The sequence below is a fragment of the Schistocerca gregaria genome, chromosome 5 (assembly GCF_023897955.1).
Source record: "Schistocerca gregaria isolate iqSchGreg1 chromosome 5, iqSchGreg1.2, whole genome shotgun sequence".
In the NCBI taxonomy this organism is placed as follows: domain Eukaryota; kingdom Metazoa; phylum Arthropoda; class Insecta; order Orthoptera; family Acrididae; genus Schistocerca; species Schistocerca gregaria.
This window is the reverse complement of record NC_064924.1, coordinates 107,778,882-107,806,200: the sequence shown is the minus strand read 5'-3', so window position 1 is coordinate 107,806,200 and position 27,319 is coordinate 107,778,882. Positions and strand designations below refer to the sequence as shown.

The 27,319-nt window shown below is 44.2% G+C and overlaps 1 protein-coding gene across 1 annotated transcript in view; it reads right to left on the bottom strand.

The window, feature by feature from the left end:
- LOC126272086 (hemicentin-1) overlaps nt 1-27,319 on the bottom strand; it is a 1,030,571-nt gene that overhangs the window by 645,841 nt on the left and 357,411 nt on the right. The window contains exon 4 of the mRNA XM_049974649.1: nt 145-312. Within this exon, the coding sequence (XP_049830606.1) occupies nt 145-312 (168 nt within the window). The remainder of the gene's footprint in view (nt 1-144; nt 313-27,319) is intronic.

Sequence of the window (27,319 nt, the reverse complement as noted above, 5' to 3'; positions counted from 1 at the left end):
GGTGTACTGTAATCCTGAATAAAACCAACTCCTTCAGCAAAAACAAAGTGTTGCATGACTCCCTGAACGTCCCTCGTACCACCTTATGGGTCTCGTGGATGAGCAGAGCGAGCTGGTAGAGAGGAGCTGAAGCGGCAGACTGACCTGGGATGCGCTGTGTGCCGTTCCACCAGGAGACGGCCGGGATGGGCTTCCCGCCGCCAGACTCGCACACCAGCGTCAGTTCGTCGCCCTCCGTGTACGGCCCGATCTCCCGGCCGTCGGGCAGCTCCGTGCCGTTGCGCAGCATCGCCTTCACGTACTCAGGCTTGACTGCAACACAAAAATAGATCTCATCAGTCTCCAAAAAGTGTGTTACAAGTATAGTTTATTTATGTATCCTGCTAAACCTGGAACCTAAGGCCCTCTCAAAAACATCTAACCAATAATCTACAGTGTGGCGCACGAAATGTGTTACCAATTGTTTCTTTCACAGTTTAAGACGCACATTAGATATCTCGCTGGGATCTCTACAGCAGTACCAGCAGAGCTTGGAAAACCAAATGAGTTACGAAATGACGTGTAATTCACGATACTGCCGCTAGGAGACTAGTAAGCAGCAATGGTTGACAATGGAAGACTGACGACACAGCAATGATCGGCAATTGTGTTACTTTTTCATGAAACGAAAAAATCCTTGTTGTGACTCAGAGGCGTTTTCGACAACAGTTTAACACACGATGGGCCCCTTGCAAGATGACCATCCAAAGGCTGTACGATAAATTTGTACTGGCAGGAACGGTATTGGAAGCGAAGTGACCTCGGCCTAAGCCTGTCTGTTCGCCGGAGAATATTGAAGCGGTACGAGTTGCTGTACAGAGAAGTTCCGGTAAATCGTGTAGAAAGGCAGCAGTGCAACTGGGAATATCCAGACGCTCCGTTCAACGCATTCTTAAAAGTGACCTCCATATGTAGCCATACAAGATGACCTGTGCACTGAAGCTCACTGAAGAACACAAGCAGCAGAGACTACTGTTTGATCAGTGGGCAGAGGATACGGAAGAAAGTCACAACAACGTTTGGTTTTCACACGAGGCGCATTTTCATTTAGATGGTGTGGTTAACAAACAAAATGTAACCTTTTGGGCCACTGAAATCCCACAAGTGCTTCGTGAACGGCAACATTATGCTCCGAGGATTACAGCGTGGGCAGCAATTTCCAGTCATGGACTTTTTGGACCATTTTTCTTTGAAGAAATTGTGAACAGCGAGCGCTATTTGAGCATGCTTCTTAATAGCTTCATTCCACAGCTTCTTGCTACTGTCTTGTCCTTCAACACGCAGTGGTTCATGCAACATGGAGCAAGGCCACATACTGCAAACACTGTGGTGGAGTTTTTACACGAGCGTTTCAAGATGCGGATCATTTCACTCAGATTTCCAGATCGCTTCAATGACGGACAAAACTGGCCCCCCAATAGTACAGACCTCAATCCACATGACTTTTTTCTTTGGGGGTACCTAAAGGAAAATATTTTCCCAAAACGTCCACGTGATTTAATGGAGCTCAGAAGACTTATTCTTCAAGCTTGCATTGAAATTACGGAAGACATGTGCCATAGGGTAATCACTAACTTCTGTGTTCGTTTGAAGGAAGTTAGGAAATGAAATGGTGGACATATTGAGCATTTGCTGAGTTATAACAAATCTCCATGGACGGCTCTTCATTGCAGTATATGTTCCTTTCAGATTGTTTTGACAATAAAGTTTATATTCAAAAACAAAATGATAACACATTGGTGCGCCACCCTGTATAGTAATAAATGCCTACAACGGTCACCCACTCATGTTTATGGTTGCCTGTCTAACGTCTTCCGGGATAGACAAGAATTTGATTTTCAGCGTTTCACATAATTTCACAGTATTTCACACTATTAAATCTAAAAATCTGAAATGCTTTCATAATCTACTCATTAAGAACTACCAGGTGGGACTATAAAATAATGGGATTAATACTATAACAGAGTAAAAACGCACGCGACAAAGCTGCACGACCAATAGCTGTGAAGCGTGGAGGTTTCTCAGTCGAATACGGGATCTCCGGTGTCTGTAGATAGATCAGAGTCGCCGTGGCCTTCATCTGCTCATGAGCTGTTATTCTCTTTTGCCGGAAAAAATTATAAATTAATCATAGAGCAACGAATTGTGGTGAAGTTTCACATGAAACTTGGAAAAACTACTACTGAAACCTATCTTTTGCTAAAAGAGGTGTATGGCGAAGACTGTTTATCACGTACGCGGGTATCCGCGGGGTTGAAGCGTTCCCCAGATGCTGAGAAGACACCCGGGGCGCTCTTCAAAATCAAGAACCGATGAAAATATTGAGAAAAAGTAGGTACTTTGATTCGGTTGAGTATTCGATCGATTGCTGAAACTGCTGGAATTGACGAGAATATGTAAAGCAAATTTTACACAACCAGTTTTACATAAGAAAAGTGTATGCGAAATTGGTGCCGGAAATTCCCTCAGTCGAACAAAAATAAGCTCGTCAAAATGTTTGTACTGACGCTTTGAATAATGTCTTGGAAACAGTGATAACTCGTGACGAATCTTTGTGTTTCACTTATGATCCTGAAACTAAGCGCCAGTCCATGCTTTGGAAAAACCCAAGTTCTCAGAGAGCGAGAAAAGCTCGAATGGGAAAACCAAAATTCAAAGCGATAAAGGTACTTTTTTCAATATTCATGGAATTGTGTATCTTCACTGGGTTCCTGAAGGTCGAGCTATTAATCAACATTACTACTTTAATGTTCTTGCTGAGCTCTGTGAGAAAATTAAAAACCGTTCCGAGACATGTGATGGGTTCTGCACCACGACAACGTATTCTCTGTTAAGAGGGTTCTAACGAAGCACAAAGTCCCTTATTCGTCTGACCTAGCGCCATGTGACTTTCAGCTGTTCCCCAAGGTCAAATCTGCACTAAAAGCAACGAGATTTCAGCAGTGAAAGAAAAAGCAGCACAGAGGAAGAGTTCCGGCACTGCTTCCAATGATGGAAAATGCGCATGCAACGTTTTAGGAACACAGGGCGGAAGTATACTGGAGGGGACAATAACTAAATATGTATGTTTCCGATAAAAAATGTTTTACAGCCGTAGTTCCGTTATTTCATAGCCACATCTCGTATAATCTTATGTTAAGTTTTATACAGTAAGTCAAGCACTGGAGTTAGGAACTATGTATATCTCTTGCGATGGTATAACTCATGACGTCCAAATTATGCAGAGTATATTCAACCAGTTATGTGAATGACACCACTTAGCGCCTATCAATAATTTCAAGCGCTTTCAAAATTTCTTCTTTCTGACAGACCCCACAAAATAACAAGGGAAAGACGTTTATAGCTTATTACGTTTTCGCTTTTCGTGTACTACAGCATCAATTATAAAGTTTTAATTTGTTACTTCTTTGCTACCAACTCTATTAGCAACAGATTTTGTAGACAGTATCGACATTTACCACCGAATGTACATGCAAAATATCTCGTGGTGTGATATGCCGTCATAAACATTGAGATGCGCCTTGAAACATAAAGGTTTTATTTGCTTCACATCAAATATTTAACTCATTAACTATTTTGTAAAACAAATGTTAAAAGCGGTTTTATACATGGGTGTTCGATTCTTTAAAGTACATGCAGTGGGGTGTTAATGTTTCTACATATTTTATATAACGTTACATATTTTACACACATTGCAAAACGTCTTTCACGTAATGTGGAGACGAACACTTCCAAACAATTACTTGTACACAGTGAAACAATAGTAGCTACAACAGGAAAAACAAGTTCATATTCGTTTCTGAAAAGTACAATGACAAGGACATATTACAGGCAGCTAGGCTAAAACTATAGGTGCTGACGATAGTGCACTACAAGACATATTAGAGAAAGGCAGAGAAAGAGGGACGTGATAGAACGCAAGTAATGGAGAGAGGGGCGAAGGGCAGGGCGTGATTTGCTGGCAAACAAAAAGTAAAATGTGTAAATGCAACCTTATGTGATTCCATTTCTTGTATTGCTGTAATTATAAGCATCGCGAGTTATATGACCTTCACTAATACTAAACAATACAGCTTTGTGACCGACAGATTGCAATGGTGGCGAGCAGTGCTGCAGCTGTGCAGCCAGGCCGTCTTAAAAAGGCGCTACATGCACCTACAAAACAGCCAACCAGCGAGAATTTGGCGCTCGATAAAGTTTGATAAAACTTCGCAGTCACTTAGTCTGTTTCGAAACGTTGGACGTTCAAGACATTGCCTTTTACTATAGCGTCATTACTTTCTTGTAAGAAGATCAAGGCTATGGAGGATAATTCGCAGAAAGAGTAGCAGAAAGTTCATGCACGAAAACCTGATTAGTGGTTCAAAAAAATGGCTCTGAGCACTATGGGACTTAACTACTGTGGTCATTAGTCCCCTAGAACTTAGAACTACTTAAACCTTACTAACCTAAGGACATCACACACGTCCATGCCCGAGGCAGGATTCGAACCTGCGACCGTAGCAGTCGCGCGGCTCCGGACTATGCACCTAGAACCGCTAGACCACCGCTGCCGGCCTGATTAGTGAGGTGAAACTGAGCGAAGCAAATGATTACCAGAACTTTTCACACGTCGATTTTCAAACATAAAATAGAGTACCGCAAATTTCATCACTGCCAGCAGCGATAATCTTAACGTCTTTGATTCGTACCACTCCCTTCAGCCATTTCGCCTTCACAGAGTTCAATTTCCTTATTAGCAAGCCCCTCGCATCTCTAGGGTATCTTTTTATTTGCTTGGCAATAATACAGATATATAATTTGGCTCTTTGCATGTTTTAGACTCCCATGCTGATATTCCATAATGAGTGCTCTTGCTTCATTTTTAAACTCCTCTTTCCAGAAACAAACTAACTGATGATACAGGGTGTTTCAAAAATGAACGGTATATTTGAAACGGCAATAAAAACTAAACGAGCAGCGATAGAAATACACCTTTTGTTGCAAATATGCTCGGGACAACAGTACATTTTCAGGTGGACAAACTTTCGAAATTACAGTAGTTACAATTTTCAACAACAGATGGCGCTGCAAGTGATGAGAAAGAGATAGAAGAGAACGCAGTCTGTGGGTGCGCCATTCTGTACGTCGTCTTTCTGCTGTAAGCGTGTGCTGTTCACAACGTGCAAGTGTGCTGTAGACAACATGGTTTATTCCTTAGAACAGAGGATTTTTCTGGTATTGGAATTCCACCGCCTAGAACACAGTGTTGTTGCAACAAGATGAAGTTTTCAACGGAGGTTTAATGTAACCAAAGGACCGAAAAGCGATACAATAAAGGATCTGTTTGAAAAATTCCAACGGACTGGGAACGTGACGGATGAACATGCTGGAAAGTTAGGGCGACTGCGTACGGCAACCACAGAGGGCAACGCGCAGCTAGTGCAGCAGGTGATCCAACAGCGGCCTCGGGTTTCTGTTCGCCGTGTTGCAGCTGCGGTCCAAATGACGCCAACGTCCACGTATCGTCTCATGCGCCAGAGTTTACACCTCTATCCATACAAAATACAAACGCGGCAACCCCTCAGCGCCGCTGCCATTACTGCACGAGAGACATTCGCTAACGATATAGTGCACAGGATTGATGACGGCGATATGCATGTGGGCAGCATTTGGTTTACTGACGAAGCTTATTTTTACCTGGACGGCTTCGTCAATAAACAGAACTGGCGCATATGGGGAACCGAAAAGCCCCATGTTGCAGTCCCATCGTCCCTGCATCCTCAAAAAGTACTGGTCTGGGCCGCCATTTCGTCCAAAGGAATCATTGGCCCATTTTTCAGATCCGAAACGATTACTGCATCACGCTATCTGGGCATTCTTCGTGAATTTGTGGCGGTACAAACTGCCTTAGACGGCACTGCGAACACCTCGTGGTTTATGCAAGATGGTGCCCGGCCACATCACACGGCCGACGTCTTTAATTTCCTGAATGAATATTTCGATGATCGTGTGATTGCTTTGGGCTATCCGAAACATACAGGAGGCGGCGTGTATTGGCCTCCCTATTCGCCAGACATGAACCCCTGTGACTTCTTTCTGTGGGGACACTTGAAAGACCAGGTGTACCGCCAGAATCCAGAAACAATTGAACAGCTGAAGCAGTACATCTCATCTGCATGTGAAGCCATTCCGCTAGACACGTTGTCAAAGGTTTCGGGTAATTTCATTCAGAGACTACGCCATATTATTGCTACGCATGGTGGATATGTGGAAAATATCGTACTGTAGAGTTTCCCAGACCGCAGCGCCATCTGTTGTTGACAATTGTAACTACTGTAATTTCGAAAGTTTGTCTGCCTGAACATGTACTGTTGTCCCTAGCATATTGCAACAAACGGTGTATTTCTATCGCTGCTCGTTTAGTTTGTATTACCGTTTCAAATATACCGGTGATTTTTGAAACACCCTGTAGATACGAAAACGAATATAGTGATACCTCAATGTTTTAAAAGCAAAAATAACACTCCGTAGTTGAGCTGAATGACTTTGCTTCACCGGACCTCTTGATCAACTGGCAGGATATTGCACAAAAATAACCACAGGCAACACAGTGTTTGTCATATTGCAGAACATATTTCAAACGTTTTTCACCTACTCGCTAAAACAGTGCAGTATTTCAAACTAGTTTCCATAAACCCAAATTCATCGCACAGACAGAACATTCCATAAAGTAATCTGAATGAGTTCCACTAAGTTGTAAAATCGTTTTATCAAATACATGATTTGTTTCCTGCAAGATTGTTTCATGCAGAATCTGCAACTAAATCCACGTTTTACATCGCGAATAACCTACATTATCAATCATTATGACAATAAGAGTGCACCACGCGCAGCAGTGGTTCGCTAGTTATGTTGAAACGTTTTGAGAAGTGGAAGGCGCATTTGCTATAGGTACAAACTGACTAGAGACCTAGCAAGCTTGTGATCTTTTTATCTCTTCTCTTACCGAGATATAAGTTTCCTGATCCAAAATCAGTAAAGGAGTCGTAACTTCTCTGTCTTAAGTCTTCCCGCGACGTCGATTTAGTACTTCGTAGATCTGAAGAAGAAAAATTTATGCTAATTTGATTGATGCAAATGTGGGATTGAATAATTTGTTAACGAGGTTTCTTCCTGGGTATCCTCTCAGTACCGGATTTAGACAATTTTGTTGTAGTCCCGAAATGCTTGTTGAGTATGACATAGGGCTTCATGTACACACAAACAAATCAAGGGCAAACGTGCGTAATGTCTTAGCAATGCGTAAACCTTTGGGCAGCCTCGTATTACTGCCCCTTCGCCGGCCGGTGTGGCCGAGCGGTTCTAGGCGCTTCAGTCTGGAACCGCGCGACCGCTACGGGCAAATGGTTCGAATGGCTCTGAGCTCTATGGGACTTAACTTCTAAGGTCATCAGTCCCCTAGAACTTAGAATTACTTAAACCTAACTAACCTAAGGACAACACACACATCCATGCCCGATGCAGGATTCGAACCTGCGACCGTAGCGGTCGCGCGGTTCCAGACTGTAGCGCCTAGAACCCGCTACGGTCGCAGGTTCTAATCCTGCCTCGGGCATGGATGTGTGTGTTGTCCTTAGGTTAGTTAGGTTTAAGTAATTCTAAGTTCTATGGGACTGATGACCTCAGAAGTTAAGTCCCATAGTGCTCAGGGCCATTTGAATCATTTTGAACAGCCCCTTCTTTTTTGACTTATGTAGACTTTCCTCATAAGGTTATCATACTGAATTGTGATTCATTTACATCAGAGTGGTGCATTTTTTTACAGCGTTTTTTGTACGTACATCCGTTACGGTATTTAGTTTCATGACATTCCGTGGACATCATCATCATTCAGCTGACAGCCACTGCTGGATAAAAGCGTACGTTAACCTTTCCAGCAACACGAATCCACGTAGTTCTTTTCTAATGTCTTTCCATTAAGTCGTCACGTCGGTCGTTTCTTATCTGTGGGCACCGACCGTAGAACTTCCTGGGTCAGTCTATCGCCTACTCTGCTGTGCATATCTTCCACCTAAAAGTATTTCATTTTCATTCCAGTCATTGTTATGTCTCCCAATTCAGTCTGTCATCTGAGGCATTTGGTCGTTTTCCTGTCGTCCCTAGTAACTGCACCTGATTTTAAAGCTTGCTTTCAAATGAACAGAAATAGCTACAGAAGCATCATTCATATAATTCCAGCAGGGAAACGGATAATATCGTGTTCCATTACGACGCACATGCCTGGAATAAAACGAGAGGGAAGCACTGTGTAATGGTGGTAACAGGCAAGTGTGCTAGCTATTACTGCAAGCTGTTGACCTGTGTTATTACGATTCTGCTGTCAGGCACAGCTGACGGTGACTAAATTTATCAATGTTGGGGACTGTGTCGACTGCAATCTTCTCATCACATACAGTGCTGGCCGTAAAGAAAAACACGCTCCAACACTGTTCAGAATCTCCTGAAACGTTTTACTCGTGATGTTCTTGAGAGTTTTGTAACGAACCGCTCGTGACTATCGGGATAATATGTATATTTTAACGAGTTTGGCAACCCTTTTAACGTTCTCAGTTACCGTTTTCATTTATATGTATATTTTTCGAGTTTTTGTGGTTATTACACTGTCATTTAGTTGCTGTTTGAGTGGTGGTGAATACATTTGAGCGAATGTTTAACAGCAATTTTATTCCTTTATTCTGACCACAAAATAATTCTACGGCGTGTATTTCCCAATTTTGATCAGTAGCAAATCAAAGAAAAAAGAATCACATCTATCTGACACATACTGTTTCGGAAAGCAAAAGCCGTCATTGTATGTAACAATAGCTTTTATTCTGTGTAGAGAATTTTTCATATTTGTGGTTCTCATACTGGAAGGCTATTGAAATAGGTGTCCTGTATCACAATTGTGTTTAAACGTAAATGTAGTCATGGAACAAACTTTGGCATTAAATAATTTAGACGCACCAACAAAGTGACATTTCTTATTACTTATGAAGACCGTTTATAGTACTCACGACTAAATAATTATCTCACGTTAATCAACTGTTATTCTTGACAATTATTTTGTTTAGTTAGGCTGAATTTGTTATTAAAGAGTTGCCACCTTTGGCTGCGACAGACAGCCTCCATTTTGGTTACATGCAAAGGCATTTACATATTGCAGTAAAGAGCTGAAGAACATTAAACATGAAAGATATTCCACTGAATAATCATTTACGAAAATAGATTATTTTGCTCTATTTGATAAAAACTCATCAGTGAAGATACAATTTATATCGTCGCAATTTAGCGACTGAAAGTTAGCCCATAAACCCCATTTAGCTCCATTCTGGACTAACACTACGAGAATGAATATAACAGTACTTACATTCATCGAAACACATAGTGATACCTATTCTTAACTATTTATCACTTTTTAGTTCTTTTTAAATTGTCATTTATCACTGCAAGCATATGCATTGCTAAGAATAACTGTGCTAAATGACTAAGCAAGCTTTTATGGAGACTACAGACACCCTTTTCAACAGATTTCTCGTTGAACTAGGGCATTCTAATAAAAAGCAATACGACAATTTCCTGTTATCAGAATTCTCATAGCACTTCGAGAGTCCCCTAAAAAAGACTTGAATAATTTTTTCGTGTGGAAATGGAAGTGCAGGGCATTTTGCTTCCAAACTCTTTGCATTTCAGCAATATAACGTTGTCTGCGAAATAGTGCCTCTTCCAAACACCTTCTCGGATTCAACTTCATGTGACTATTTTTCGTTCCTTAACATTTCTCGCGACAACAAGTATTTATAAGAAAATGAAGAGGTAATTCCCTAAAACGTGCGCTTGGAACACATCACTGCATGTAAGTCGACTACGGGACGGATCATCAAAAATCCATAGATAAAAGGAAATGGAAATATCCGAAATGATGTACTATCAACGAATATTACAAATTAAGTGGACAGATACTGTGCGAAAATGAATAGGTGAGGACAGTAATGTATGGAGCAGCCTCACCAAAAAGAAGGAACTGGTTTGTGGGATCAGTGCAACGTAGAAAGAGATGCAGGAAAGCATCTTTTTCCCCCCAAACCAGTCGGAAGACCAGAGACCTCAGAAAATGAAAGACAGTACATTCTCCTCGAGGGAGTAGATTGTCTGTGTGTAAAAGAGTATTATACTGAACCGGATCATCAACTCTTGATTTCAGAAATGTTTATACCCTTCAAAACATACCTCCGCTCCAGAGGGCACACGATGTGGCCCCTACGCCTGGGAGGTCTTCCAGAAGCTCACAAAATTGTTTTAACATTGACGTCCTTCAGCCTGTCAGCTGCAGGAGCAGACTAGATTCATTTTCATGTTCTGCACCGATGAACAGCACGTCTCTGGAAGGTGCTGGTTCCTGCAAGGGCTTTTCACAAATTTATATTCAACAGCTGCTGGAAGGATCTGACGCCATGTTAAAGCCTCTGGTTCTTAAGCCAAATTATAGGTGTCAACCGCTTTAGATGGATTTTGAGAAGATCCACACATCAGTTCCAGGCTGGACAAAGCCACCACTACCACCGGTTGCCGGAAACCAATATGGAATATCCAAAACCCAACATGATGACAACAATAAACAAACATTTTTACAGTTACATTATATACTAGCTATCAAATATCCCTAACGGGAAAATTTAGTAACAGCCGGCCGCGGAGCCATCCTCTCCAGTGTGATCATTCGGACGCGGTATGCAGTTGTATGGGGGTCGGTACACAGCTCTCCTGGCCATTGGCAGTTTCCAGACCTTAGAGGCTCAAAATGGTTCAAATGACTCTGAGCACTATGGGACTCAACTTCTGAGGTCATTAGTCCCCTAGAACTTAGAACTACGTAAACCTAACTAACCTAAGGACATCACACTCATCCATGCCCGAGGCAGGATTTGAACCTACGACCGTAGCAGTCGCGCGGGTCCAGTCTGAAACGCCTAGAACCGCTCTGCCACAACGGACGGCCACCATGGAGGCGATACTTCTCACTCAAGTAGCTCCTCAATTGGCATCATCAGGCCTCACTAAAATCTTCCCACCACTGAAGCAGGTCCGCCGCACAGAAACTACACACGATGACTGTAGCTTTTTATCCAGGAAATAAACGAAGTAAAAGCGTCTATAGCAGGATGCAGTCAGTGGCACTTGATAACAATGTGAGCAAATTGAGTGTGTTCCATACGACTTAGGACACAGCAACACAGATATCCTGAGGAAATGTCTCAGAGTATATCACCTGAAGTCGAAAACCTCTTGCAAAGCCAGGACACGGCAGCACAGATATCCTGAGGAAATGTCTCAGAGTATACCACCTGAAGTCGAAAACCTCTTGCAAAGCCAGGACACGGCAGCACAGATATCCTGAGGAAATGTCTCAGAGTATATCACCTGTAGTCGAAAACTTCTTGCAAAGCCAAAGTCCAGCAGCAGTACATCTGGACGAGGAGAGGAGGAATTCGGCAAACTCGCGGAAGGGAGCGACGTCGTAAGCAGAGTTTAGCGGCAGTGGCGGTGAGGAGACGGCAACTTAGCATAACTGGGGACGATCTGCTTGAAGCGGCTACCCGAAAACAACTGTCTTCCACCTGATCTGCGGCTGATCATGCCGCCATTTTCGTAGCTCCCCTAGTGGCCTACTTGAATGGCAGGTTGTCATCGGAGTTAGTTACCGCCGCTTGTAGCTAAGCCACTTAACCTACATAGTCTGTGGTCTTTGCCACTGGTACGTCTTTGACCATTGATAGCAGAGATATCCATGGTGATAATTATTGAAATATATGAAATAAAATCGTCGTAACTTCTAAACAGTTCGCGTTAGAACGTTCAAACAGCACGATTAGCGCCGGCCGATGTGGCCGAGCGGTTCTAGGCGCTTCAGTCTGGAACCGCGCTACCGCTACGGTCGCAGGTTCGAATCCTGCCTAGGGCATGGATGTGTGTGATGTCCTTACGTTAGTCCAGGTTTAAATAGTTCTACGTTCTAGGAGACTGATGACCTCAGATGTTAAGTCCCATAGCGCTCAGAGCCATTTGAACCATTTGGTCAGTTGGCCGCGGGGCATGATCGGAATGAGTATGGTTTGGTTTAGCGACGAAGCCCACTTTCATTTGGATGGGGGCATTTTGAGGACTGAGAACCCTCAATTCACGATCGAAAAGTCTCTTCACCATCAAAGGGTGACTTTGTGGTGTGCAACGCCCAGTCACGGAATAATCGGTCCGATATTCCTTGATGGCACAATGACTACCAAACGGTACGTGAAGAAGATTTCATCCTCAGTATCCATAGTGATCCTGATTTCGACAAGATGTGGTTCATGCAAGACGGAGTTCAACCCTATCGAAGCAGGAGAGTGTCTGATGTCTTGGAGAAGTACTTTGGGGACCGTATCCTGGCTCTGGGGTACCCAGAGGCCACTGGCATGGTCCCCGATAGACGCCATATTCTACGGATATGAACACATGTGAGTCCTTTTTGTGGGCTATATTAAAGACGAGGTGTAGATCAATAACCCCAAAAACCATTTCTGATCTGAAAACAGCCACTCATTTGACACCATCGATGTTCCGACACATCAGCGGGTCATGCAGAATTTCCCTATTCATCTGCGTCACATCTTCGCCAAAGATGGCAGGCATATCGAACATGTCATAACCTAAATCCGAATATCTGTAGTGGTGTTTACATGATGAATATAGCGTTTGTAACTAATTTACTTTTTTCGTATAGTGCAATAACTGTCACCCCGTACCAGAAATATTGATTAACTGGCCTGTCTCTTGGCTTCCCCATCGACGCCGCCAGCCCGCAATACACCTATACTCGAGGGGCTATCGTTAGCTAGACCCCAGAGTGGACCGGTTTCTACGGCACCGGGCTGAAGCCTTTAGAGGGCCAGGATCAACCAGAGGACGCAACAGAGGTCGCTCCAGACATGCGCCACTTGCTGAATCCGCCGCAACTTCGATAGCCAATAGCAAAATTGTAATTTTCCGCTGCACAAGTATTTCTGCCCCCGCGGAGCTAGCTAGAGCCAGTTCGGTCTTCGCCAGCGAGCGTCTGATGTACCATCACCGTTTGGACGACGCCTCGGACCAGACGTCGACTTCGCCACCCAAATGGCTGGGGTCTCGCGAGCTACGCTGCAAGTCTCGGTGCCCTGACACGTGGACAAGTCGTATTGTTCGTGAGACAGAACTTTGAATACGTATTTTCTTTTGAAAATAGACCTTTTCATCCGACAAGAGAACGTAATCTACGGTCTTAAGAACCTGTTTTCGTTTCGTTGAAGAACAATTGTTTGTGACGAACTACATCTACATCTACATACATACTCCGCAATCCACCCTACGGTGCGTGGCGGAGGGTACTTCGTACCACGACTAGCATCTTCTCTCCCTGTTCCACTCCCAAACAGAACGAGGGAAAAATGACTGCCTATATGCCTCTGTACGAGCCCTGATCTCTCTTATCTTATCTTTGTGGTCTTTCCGCGAAATTTAAGTTGGCGGCAGTAAAATTGTACTGCAGTCAGTCTCAAATGCTGGTTCTCTAAATTTTACGAAAAGAACGCCTCCTTTCCTCTAGAGACTCCCACCCGAGTTCCTGAAGCATTTCCGTAACACTCGGGCGATGACCAAACCTACCAGTAACAAATCTAGCAGCCCACCTCTGAATTACTTCTATGTCCTCCCTCATTACGACCTGATGAGGATCCCAAACGCTTGAGCAGTACTCAAGAGTAGGTCGTATTAGTGTTTTATAAGCGGCCTCCTTTACAGATGCACCACATCTTCCTAAAATTCTACCAATGAACCGAAGACGACTATCCGCCTTTCCCACAACTGCCATTACATGCTTGTCCCACTTCATATCGCTCTGCAGTGTTACGCCCAAATATTTAATCGACTGGACAGTGTCAAGCGCTACACTACTAATGGAGTATTCAGACATTACAGGATTTTTTCCCATTCATCTGCATTAATTTACATTTATCTATATTTAGAGTTAGCTGCCATTCTGTACACGAATCACAAATCCTGTCCAAGTCATCTTGTATCCTCCTACAGTCACTCAACGACGACACCTTCCCGTACACCACAGTTTCATCAGCAAACAGCCGCACATTGCTATCCACCCTATCCAAAAGATCATTTATGTAGATAGAAACCAACAGCAGACTTACCACACTTTCCTGGGGCACTCCAGATGATACCCTAATCTCCGATGAGCACTCACCATCGAGGACTTTCCCCTCATCTTACGAGAAGAATTTCTGGAGAAAGTTTAATTTCTTTAGACGTACTGCATAAGAAACAGCAGACTGTTTATCTTCGAAGTTTACTTGTTCACATAAATAAGGTTTAATTACATCTATTGCCCGCATTTCGTGGTCGTGCGGTAGCGTTCTCGCTTCCCACGCCCGGGTTCCCGGGTTCGATTCCCGTCAGGGTCAGGGATTTTCTCTGCCTCGTGATGGCTGGGTGTTGTGTGATGTCCTTCGGTTAGTTAGGTTTAAGTAGTTCTAAGTTCTAGGGGACTGATGACCATAGATGTTAAGTCCCATAGTGCTCATAGCCATTTTTAATTACATCTACTTGTGATCTTACGGTAGTGAGGAATACTTCAGTAATGGAACTTAATTACAGTGTGTGTGTGTGTGTGAGAGAGAGAGAGCGAGAGAGAAATGTTTGTAGTGGAAACACTTGACAGATTTTCCATTGTTGTTGTACGTTACAAGTGCGTGTAGCTGCGAAACATGCTTTTTTCCTCGGAATTCTTCGACTGTAGTTGCGGATGTTGCAGGAACGCACCACGCATCTCAGCGAATCTGTTCGCCGCACGTTAATTACATTTTTCAGCCACTTCTCAGCAGACTGGAGCGGGTCTGTGATCAGGGAGTAGAAAGAAGAGGAAATGTAGGCGCGGCCTTGTACGGCGGCGTCAGAGACAGACGTCTGCGCGCACAGCTGTATCGGGCAGCGCGGCGTATTAAGCGAGGGGAGAGCGGCTCGGAATGCGCGAGGGCGAGATAGCGGCGGCCGCTAGCCCGCTCGCCTCTGACGGAAGACTTTCCGCTGCGGGCGAGGAATCGATGCGGCTGGCGGCTGGCGGCTGGCACAATGGGCGCCAGGAAATTGGCGCCGTGTTAAACGGCTGGCGCGGGTGAGGGAACCGGCCTGCCGATCGTCAGATGAGCCATTAGTCCGCGGCGCAATCGCGGCCTTCGCCAGCTCCGCGGGATGGAAGCGCCCAGATAGCTCTGCCCGCAGCTTTTGTCAATTTATTCAGCGCCCAGAAAACTGCTTGCAGCGAAGAAGGATCCGCGATCAGAGCTTCGTGAGCCACAGCCGAAGAGAAAAACCCGGCACCCTTGGTTCCCGCTATATGCTCGCACACCGCGCCATCGGCAGTGCTTGGTCGGAATCCGTACGTATGAATAGCAGTGGCACACGTTGCAACAGGAAGAGGCGTTCACATGGTGTTTTCACCGACCTAAAATTGTTGCTTCCTTACTTTACAAAGTGTATGCAGAATTAGCACAATTTTATAGTGGAATACCTAAGAGACGGATGCACAGATTTTAAACTGCACTGTACATCCATACCGTTCAAGTAGCTACTATTATGGGGACAGCCATGGTGTTCTAATAATGCGCTGTACATTTATAGGGTTGTACGTAACGCAATAATCTCTATAATCAATTACATCTCCGTAACACAGAGTAAACCAGGAGCAAAGGTACATGCTTTGAGGGCTAACAGTGTCTGATTCTGAACAAAAATTTTCATATGGACATATGCACATTCCGATTGTTTTCCAAATACAACACATTTAATGTACATCTACATGGATACCCTGCAAATCACTTTTAAGTGCCTGGCAGAGGGTTCATCGAACCACCTTCACAATTCTCTATTATTCCAATCTCGTATAGCGCGCGGAAAGCATGAACACATATATCTTTCCGTAAGAGCTCTGATTTCCCATATTTTATCGTGGTGATCGTTCCGCCCTATGTAGGTCGGTGTAAAAAACAAGTTGTTGATTGGAAATTCGTGAGAAGATTCCGCCGCAACGAAAAACGCCTTTCTTTCAATGATTTCCAGCCCAAATCCTGTATCATTTCTGTGACACTCTCTCCTATATTTCGTGATAATACAAAACGTGCTGCCTTTCTTTGTACTTTTTCGATGTACTTCGTCAGTGCTATCTGGTAAGGATCCCACACCGCACAGCAGTATTCTAAAAGAGGACGGACAAGCGTAGTGTAGGCAGTCTCCTTAGTAGGTCTGTTACATTTGCTAGGTGCCCATCCATCAATAGAACGCAGCCTTTGGTTAGCCTTCCCCACAAAATTTTCTATGTTTTCTTCTAATTTAAGTTATTCATAATTGTAATACCTACGCGTATTTAGTGGAATTTACTGTTAAATTAGACTGATTCATCGTGTAACCGAAGTTAAACGAATTCCTTTTAGTACTCACGTGGATGACCTCACACTTTTCGTTATTTAGGCCACTTTTAGCACCATTCAGATATTTTTTCTAAATCGTTTTTCAGTATAAAGTTACTTATTTCCTGTCTTATTAAAACACTGTCATTCTTTACGACGGGCCACAGTAGTGTAGACGAAGTTGAGACGAACAATTTGATACAGATCACTCGTGGTCTATCAAGTCGGTAAAAGACTTCACATTGGCCTACAACCACTACCTAAGCTACAGAGCATGCGCGTAGAGCGAAATTTTTAATATCCTCGCGCTCTCCTCACCCAAACTGTCAGTCATAGAGAACAAACGAATGGACCTTTTTGGTAGGAAATTTGATGCAGTTTAATTTTGTACTGCAACAGGTTTTCGCTGGACAGCGTGGTTTTCGAGTTACTAAAAACAAAAAAAAAAAGAAATAAAAAAAGTACAAAAGCGATATTAAATGTGTTCTACCTCGGAATAGGGCATATGTCCATGTGAAGGTTTTCGTTCAGAATCACTATCATCCATCAAAGCATGTACTTTTCCTCCTGACTCAAAATGTGTATTATACTATCCACAACGATGTGCTTGTTCTGCCAGCTTACTGTGAGTTAAAGCTTTGTGGTAACCCTGTACAGACATGACTGACTGCATGGTCGATGTTGCTTAAAGATAACAGAAATACGAGTAAGTAAGAAAGAAGAGGCGTCAATGTACCCTTCCGTCAAGGTACCATACCAACAAAGCCATGGTACAGCCAGAAGAACCTTTCGAATAAATCAGCATTGCGCAGTGTTGAAAACGCCGTCTAATGTCTTATTAATAAAGCAGTAGACGTTTTCACTTCGTCAACGCACGTTTCGAAGGACAACTTCACCATCAGAATCTTCACTGCAATGTCAACACACCACAAACGCGTAACTGCGAATTCGGTTTACTTCTGGTGTATATGACGTCACAATTAAGTAAATTCCATACATACATACATGCGTATAAATTCGGATTACAATATAAATAACATGAGGAATTACTTCATTGTGATTTCATATACAACACAAATCGGCAAAATTAACGGATACGTGTCTCTGACGTGCTGAAGTCGCAATGAAGGTCCTTTAATACGTACGTTTGTTCGGTTACCAGTGCAAACATGGTATGGGATTCACTTCAATGTGATGTCGTACACAGGGTGGACAAAATAGTGTGGCTCGGAAAATATTTCATACATCTTAAAGACATGCAAACGAACTTGCATTATCTACACCTAAGGCGGCCGATGTAAGTTTGGTTGCCTGTCGTTAGGTGCATGAAATATTTTCCGGGCCAATTTTATGTTGCCCACCATATGCAACAGCAATCGCGATCGATCGTAGAGATGCATTTCCGGAGTGCTGACATAAAAATGAAGGTCCTAGTATAACAACTGAAACTATGCTGATGAAGCAGATGAAATCATTAAAAGGCCAGTAGGCGGATTTTATTAGTAAGTTTTCCATTCAGTTCTCTGTTTCGGTTTACCAAGAATAGCCACTATTTTTGCTACGAAAAATTTTCACAAAAAAGTAAGAGCTACCTGATTGAGAAGCATCTACGTCGACAGAAAAAAAAACGAAAATTTTATTTTGACGACGAGGTTATCAGAGACGCAGCATAAGCTCGGGTAGAAGAAGGCATGTGGCCGTGCTCTTTCAAAGAAACCATCTGGACATTCGCCTAAAGTGGTTTAGGGAAAATACGGGCAACCTAAGTCTGGACAGTCGAACGGTGACTGGAAATAGATCCGGTTAAACGGCGCGTAAATCAGACTTCCACTCTGAGTACTCCAATGCTACCGTAGGAGATAAGCAAGTTGAAGTCTCACAGAGGCAAATGACAGATGTAGTCGTTTGACCGCAGTACAGCTATTTAGCGGATGCAGTTGACCGGCTAGGAAATCGGAACTTACTAGAGCTACGTTACAGGGAGAGCTATCATAGGAGGGGATGAGGAAAACGATCACGCGGTTCTTTGACGAAAGCCAATGGACTCATTTGGCAATGTGTTCTCTAATACACAGGATCGAAAAAAGCTTTTTGTAGGCTATGTAGTCGATCCTATGCCATAGCTGGGGGGACGTCTAATCTATACATATACATATCTCTCTCTCTCTCTCTCTCTCTCTCTCTCTCTCTCTCTCTCTCTCTGTGTGTGTGTGTGTGTGTGTGTGTGTGTGTGCGCGCAAAATTAGTAGCTGTCCTTTACATTTTCTGTAATTCTTATCGATGCATCGTTCTACGGTAAACACACCGGTGTCCAAAAAATTGGTTCAAATGGCTCTGAGCACTATGGGACTTAACTGCTGAGGTCATCAGTCCCCTAGAACTTAGAACTACCTAAACCTAACTAACCTAAGGACATCACAGACATCCATGCCAGAGGCAGGATTCGAACCTGCGACCGCTGACGTCAGGGCACCTATCAAGCGGGGTAGTGTTTGTAGGGTAGTCCACACCCACAAGCGCTGTGTACACAGCCACAGACGGTGCAATATGGATCTACAGGATCCCTGCTGTGGAGGGCCTTGGGAAGAATGGAAGCAGATGAGTCGCTGACGGGAGTTGCCCGATGGCTTAATGTGAATCGTTCTCTCGTTTCTCGGATGTGGCGATAGTTCGAAACTGTATCCCGGAGACCAGGACAGGGCGGATCACGTGTGACATTTGAAAGAGAGGACTGTTATTTGGCTGTAAGGGCACGGCGGTACCGCCTTAGTATTGCATAGCAACTGGCATCTGGAAGCGCAGCACCTCTGGATGTGCTGTATCCAGGCAAACGGTATACAGAAGGCTTCAGCAGAGTGGCCTTTATTGTTACAGACCTGTTGTCTGTTTACCTCTGGCGTATGTTCACAGACGGGAACGTCTAGAGCGGAGCAGAGGACGGTCAAACGGTGCGCCAACGTCCTATTCATATACGAGTCAAAATTTGGTCTGGAAAGTGATTATCGACGGATTCGCATCTGGCGGGCAAGTGGAACACGATATCGGGACCCAGACATTGTAGAAAGAGAGAGATATCGAGGAAGATCCCTAATGGTATGGGCAGGGATTATATGATCACTCTAACAGCTCTTCATGAAATTGTGTACCGGTAAATCAGCAAGCTTTAACTGCTGTCGGGTGCCGTGAGGAGATCCTGGAATCTCACGCGCGGTTTTTGCAAGGTGCTGTGAGACCAGAATTCGTATCGATGGCCGATCCTGCTCGACCTTATAGAGCAGGGAAAGTTGATTTTTTTTCAACCGAAGATATTCATGCATGGTGCGTGACCACCTCGCTCTTCCCATTTGAATCCCATAGAGCATGTTTGGGATGCACTACGGAGACGGGTTACATCACGTCAGCAGCCACCAACCACCCTCCAAGACTTGTGAGCAGCTCTGCAGGAAGAATGGCCGTTATTGCCTCAACATTTCTTAATTAATAGAACCCAGAACGTTGTCCTCGATGGTGAGTGTTCATCGGAGGTGAGGGTATCGTCTAGAGTGCCCCAGGGAAGTGTGGTAGGTCCACTGTTGTTTTCTATCTACATAAATGATCTTTTGGATAGGGTGGATAGCAATGTGCGGCTGTTTGCTGATGATTCTGTGGTGTACGGGAAGGTGTCGTCGTTGAGTGACTGTAGGAGGATGCAAGATGACGTGGACAGGATTTGTGATTGGTGTAAAGAATGGCAGCTAACTCTATATATACACTCCTGGAAATTGAAATAAGAACACCGTGAATTCATTGTCCCAGGAAGGGGAAACTTTATTGACACATTCCTGGGGTCAGATACATCACATGATCACACTGACAGAACCACAGGCACATAGACACAGGCAACAGAGCATGCACAATGTCGGCACTAGTACAGTGTAAATCCACCTTTCGCAGCAATGCAGGCTGCTATTCTGCCATGGAGACGATCGTAGAGATGCTGGATGTAGTCCTGTGGAACGGCTTGCCATGCCATTTCCACCTGGCGCCTCAGTTGGACCAGCGTTCGTGCTCGACGTGCAGACCGCGTGAGACGACGCTTCATCCAGTCCCAAACATGCTCAATGGGGGACAGATCCGGAGATCTTGCTGGCCAGGGTAGTTGACTTACACCTTCTAGAGCACGTTGGGTGGCACGGGATACATGCGGACGTGCATTGTCCTGTTGGAACAGCAAGTTCCCTTGCCGGTCTAGCAATGGTAGAACGATGGGTTCGATGACGGTTTGGATGTACCGTGCACTATTCAGTGTCCCCTCGACGATCACCAGAGGTGTACGGCCAGTGTAGGAGATCGCTCCCCACACCATGATGCCGGGTGTTGGCCCTGTGTGCCTCGGTCGTATGCAGTCCTGATTGTGGCGCTCACCTGCACGGTGCCAAACACGCATACGACCATCATTGGCACCAAGGCAGAAGCGACTCTCATCGCTGAAGACGACACGTCTCCATTCGTCCCTCCATTCACGCCTGTCGCGACACCACTGGAGGCGGGCTGCACGATGTTGGGGCGTGAGCGGAAGACGGCCTAAAGGTGTGCGGATCCGTAGCCCAGCTTCATGGAGACGGTTGCGAATGGTCCTCGCCGATACCCCAGGAGCAACAGTGTCCCTAATTTGCTGGGAAGTGGCGGTGCGGTCCCCTACGGCACTGCGTAGGATCCTACTGTCTTGGCGTGCATCCGTGCGTCGCTGCGGTCCGGTCCCAGGTCGACGGGCACGTACACCTTCCGCCGACCACTGCGACAACATCGATGTACTGTGGAGACCTCACGCCCCACGTGTTAAGCAATTCGGCGGTACGTCCACCCGGCCTCCCGCATGCCCACTATACGCCCTCGCTCAAAGTCCGTCAACTGCACATACGGTTCATGTCCACGCTGTCGCGGCATGCTACCAGTGTTAAAGACTGCGTTGGAGCTCCGTATGCCACGGCAAACTGGCTGACACTGACGGCGGCGGTGCACAAATGCTGCGCAGCTAGCGCCATTCGACGGCCAACACCGCGGTTCCTGGTGTGTCCGCTGTGCCGTGCGTGTGATCATTGCTTGTACAGCCCTCTCGCAGTGTCCGGGGCAAGTATGGTGGGTCTGACACACCGGTGTCAATGTGTTCTTTTTTCCATTTCCAGGAGTGTAGATAAATGTAAATTAATGCAGATGAATAGGAAAAAGAATCCTGTAATGTTTGAATACTCCATTAGTAGGGCAGCGCTTGACACAGTCACGTCGATTAAATATTTGGGCGTAACATGGCAGAGAGGTATGAAGTGTGACAAGCATGTAAAGGTAGTTTTGGGGAAGGCGGATAGTCGTCTTCGGTTCATTGGTAGAATTTTGGGAAGATATGGTTCATCTGTAAAGGAGACAGCTTATAAAACTCTAATACGACCTATTCTTGAGTACTGCTCGAGCGTTTGGGGTCCCCATCAGGTCGTATTGAGGGAGGACATAGGACCAATTCAGAGGCGGGCTGCTAGATTTATTACTGGTAGGTTTGATCTTCACGCGAGTGTTACGGAAATGCGTCAGGAACTCGGGTGAGAGTCTCTAGAGGAAAGGAGGCGTTCTTTTCGTGAAATTTAGAGAACCAGCAGTTGAGGCTGACTGCAGTACAATTTTACTGCCGCCAGCTTACATTTCGCGGAAAGACCACAAAGATAAGAGAGATTAGCGCTCGTAAAGAGGCATGTAGGCAGTCATTTTTCCCTCGTTCTGTTTGGGAGTGGAACAGGGAAAGAAGATGCTAGTTGTGGTACGACGTACCCTACGCCACGCACCATATGGTGGATTGCGGAGTGTGTATGTAGGTGTAGATGTAGAAAATGAGATTGACCAATCTCTGCACGAGTTGAATTCGTGTTTAGAAACGCGCCAAAATGAGTAAATTACGATTTGCTAGTACCTGGTTGTGGGTATACATACACTGTGGTTCCACGATAACTGTCACATCCCGTTCGTGAAGTGACACTTGTCAGGACTAAGTAATGTGCCCCACGGTTAATTTTTATTTCTCGTTGGAATTTTTGGCAGCGCAGCAGCGCACCGGACACGGCGCTGCCTGCTGCCGGAACCGGCGATGTATCTTAGAGAAAACCTCCCCGCAGAGTAAACACATTACTATTCCGGGCAAAAGGAAGGGGGGCGACTGACAAAGGACGCGCAATCTCGCCGCCTGTGACGAGTATACGAGGGTCGGGCCGCGTCTTCATTGAGATGCGGCCGGCGAGCCCGGACCAGCCGCCCGCCTCAACAGGCGACATTCATGGCACCCGCCATCCCGCCCCAATCTATTCGTTTCACGACACTCGGCGAGACAGTATCATCGACGAGTGAATGGAAACGGTTTCGAAATCCAGAAGCGCCCTTTGCCTAGTATCGATAATCTACCGTATAAATTTGAAAACCTAATAAACCACGGAATAATGTAGATAGAGAGGTAAAAATTGACTCACACAAAGTGTCCGACAGGTGGCGCTGGACAGCAAAACGTCAGTGACTGCGCATGACAATCGTGTATAAAAGGAGCTGTAATGAGAGGGAGAATCAGATGCGCCAGCAGTCGCAGCATGTTGACGTTACCTGAAAAGGCGCTCTTAGTGAAGCTGTATTATCAGAATGGGGAATGTGCTAGTTCAGCGTTACGATCCTATCGCCATAGGAAGGGGATTCGAACGGGTAAAGGTCCGTTGACAAATGCAGCTGTGGCGAGAATGATTTTGAAGTTCGAAGCCACGGGTTGTTTAGACTATAGACCCCGTAGTGGCCGACCGAGCACAAGCAACAGCGACTCAAAGGAAGGCCTCGGCGCTTGTTCGTGACGTCACGTCAGCTAGGCACGGTGAACGCCAGGTCTGGTGCAGGCAGAAACGCCTGGGGCTGCTTATCACTATAAATCTTGTATTTTTGGACAAAATGCTTGGTATTGTTTTGGATTCTGCAGTTTTATTTAGATGAAAGATTTTCTTACTATCATAAAACTACAAATGAAGATCACACTTCTGTATTACTGAATCTTGTCGAAACAAACGTACGTAAGTATGAGAAGACGCTTTGCCCCATTGCAAGTTTCGGAAATTTTACATTCAAGTAACGATATTTACTTGATCCATTTTGCTATCGAAACTTACCCCAACCCCCTTAAAGTGAACTCGTTTCTTTTATGTATTTATTTATTTTCGTCTGGCATCGTCACTGGAAATGTGAACTAATTTACATGTTTAAGTGTCGTACTGTTGCCAGTCATTAGATTACAGTCATTTTCAACGGAAGTAATTCTAAACAGGAAACAAAATAGGTTCATACATCGAAAATACCGCTGAGATTAAACTTTTTTAAACATGCACATTAGAAAAGATAAATATTCCCAACTTGCAACTGAAAGGGGAAACTTTATAAGATAAAAAAAATTTATTTGATAAAATAAGTCTCTCTCTTTTGCCTCTTCTTCTGTCCCCCTCCCCAACGCGTACAATCACAAGATATTTTATTAACATTCAGTGCTCCTCACTCCATAGTCAACCAAGATATCTAAAGAAGAGCACCAACATGTTCTCACTTTCTTGGAAAAGCGACCCAGTACAAACGTAACTTCCTCAGATTTACAAATAAGGTAAAGAAGTAGGAATTATGTTGCTGCTGGACCATGAAGTTGTTTTTGCATGTCAATCCTTAAAACATTTGGATCGCTATGGTATCAAAGGGGACAACTTCTTAGACAGGATCATTACTGGTGATGAAACATGGATCCATCATTACGAGCCAGAGTGTAAACGGCAGAGTATGGAATGGAAACATCCACATTCACCGTGCAAGAAGAAGTTGAAGACCCAATCGTCCGAACAAGAACTGATGCTTACGGTTTTTTCGGACGGACGGGGTCCAGTACTGGAACATTAGGGGGAAAGGTGCATCAAACCAGTCTCTGGACTGAAGACCGCAACAACAACAGGGGGAAAGGAGCACAACAATAAACAGTGCACGTTACTGTGAGATGCTTACTGCCAGGCTAAAGCCTGCAATTCGAAGCAAACCGCGAGGATTGCTGTCAAAAAGTGTTGTGTTGTTGCACGACAATGACCGTCCACATAGTGCTACCCATACTACTGAAACGCTCCAGAAACTCAAATTTGAAGTATTGGATCATCCTCCATATAGTCCCGATCTTTCCCCTTCTGACTTGTTTGATCCACTCAAACAGGCATTAAGGGGCCTTCGATTTGCCTCGGACATAGCATTGAAAGAAGCGGTGCATTCCTCGCTCACAGCTCAACGGGGAACCTTCTTTTATGAGGGCATCAGGAAGCTTGTACAACGATGGACCAAGTGTATTGAAACGCAAGGAGACTATGTCGAAAAATGATATTCTTGTAAGTTTCTTATTTGATTACAATAAAATTTTACAACTACTTTGCGGATAATAACTAACTTACTCTCGTAATTTCGCAGCAGATGCAAGCAATTGATCAATGTAAAGTAGGTCTTCCAGAATCCAAAGTCATAGAAAATGAGAATGAGGTGATAATCACAACGGACATAATTATTAGGTCTAATTTCGTTAGAATAATTATTACTTAAAAAGGTTTTCCTTTTTGTAGAATGGAATAAAAGTAACCAAATCGACGTTAAAAACAACCGTTCTTTGCTCTAACATATGGACCTGGATTCCCATAATAATGTATAGGAGAGTCAGGAAAAGTGGCAATGACGGGAAAATTCGCCAATGGGGTCCTGGCTTCTGCAAGGTGCCGTAATCGCGCGGAAAATGCCTTAACTTATTGTTTATGGGGGGTCCAGTCACCCTGTGAAGTCTAACCTGTTTTCTGTGCCGCTCCTCAGAGTTATAATGCATTTTCTGGATTTCAATTATTCTGATTTAAAACAAGTGGTCAGTTTTCGTATTTATTATGGACAGGGAACGTGACTTAATTCTTCTTAATGAAACTGTGTTTGAAAGTGACGTACCTTGACTCCATAATCCTACTTCAGTTACTGAATATTCCTCCATGCTATTAAAATGTCTACAGCTTTTGTGTAATGGCGTTAATGCAGGCAAAGTCGCCATCTCGGCGGGCTTCTGCAAAAACATAATACCATATCGGGCACTGTGCCACTTTCTGAAAACTGAACTGTTTAAATACTTAAGGTACGTAGTCTTAATGTGATTAAACTAGTCGATACAACACTTCAGTAGTTGTAGATTATAATCACTCATATTGCTACTCAGCTTAAAAAATACGAATACCTCTGCTCGTCACTTTGCCCGGCTCTTCCCTATGAAACATTCAAGAAAGAAAGGACAATGTAACATAATTATCTTCTACGAGACTACAGGAAACAGGTTTTTGCACTAGTGGAGCATCGGATTACGATTTTTACTGTAGGAAAGATTAAATGTGTCTACGAAATTTCTTGTCCCTGAAAGGTTTATGTTGTCTGTCTCCAAGAATGTTTCCTATTCACAAAAGAAATGAAGTACACCAGTATTTATAGACGGTCCGAGTATGTAGACACACTAATCTGCAAACACGCCTACGGAAATTCCAGCTCCATTACAAAAACGGTTAGCCAACATCTGACGAAGTTAGATAAACCACCATGCGACGCGATAAACGTTACTGAATTTGTTGCACCCTTGTAACTTACACACTCACCAAAGAGGCGAGCAGCTAACATAACAGAATGTGCAAACACTAACGTGAAAGAATACAAGTACGGTCAAACGGAATTTATCAAAGAATTACAGCGCGCCGGATACGAAGAAACACGTGGCAGCCGTGACAAACTAAATTGGCGACTGGCGATAAAAAAAAGGGGGGGCAAAGACGTAGAGGGATTCATGAAGACTAAAAGGGAGTATCAACGTATGTCTTCCGTCTTAAAAGTTTTGTACTTCTTACACATTTTATAAAACGTTACTGTAAGCACAACAACAAATAAAATCTTGTGTATAGCGTTCTCGTTCGGTGCACCAATCTCGTTTCGACTCTGCTGCAAGGTCGAAGGGAGCCCAACAATGTCCGTTTACACTGAGCATCAAGTACAGTCGGATGTCCTCAGTCTTTCTAGCCTTAACGCCGATTTTAGTGCCTCCTTTGAGTTTTGAAGATTATTGATTTATTGATGTAAATGTTTGCGCGAGCTTCTCAATCAATAGCGTCTCCCTAACCTTATTTTTATTACATTTCTGTTCACCTTTAGGCTATATTCACTCCCTCAGAATTTCGATTTGTCCCCAGTCTTGATTACCCTGTGTGCTTTTTTCCACTCCGTTGTCAGATTCATCACTTGTGTACTATTATATTTACGCCTCTGACACAATATGTCTCTGTCGATAGGCAGTGGGAAACCATTTGCGCTACAAAGAGGCTGCGTTGTGAGCACAGACAGCCTTTCAGTAGATGGATCGTCGTTTTCTGACTGGCCGGTTGCTGAAGCTGCACTCACAATGAGATAGAAACCGTATACATCATTCCTGGTCTATTATCGGTTTGAAATTGCAATTCAGAACGGAAATCGAAAAACTGAACAACCCAGGTACTTTAAATAACTTCTCCGCTGCTGGGCGAGCTTACGTAAGGTCATAATACATCTTCTTTATACTTTTACAAAATTAGCTGCAAATAGTTTATTTCTTCTTGTTTTTACATTTTTACATGGATACACGAGAGGTTCGTTCGGCATTTTTGCCATTATCATGCGTTAATCTAGATGGAGTGACGTCCATGAAACATCTT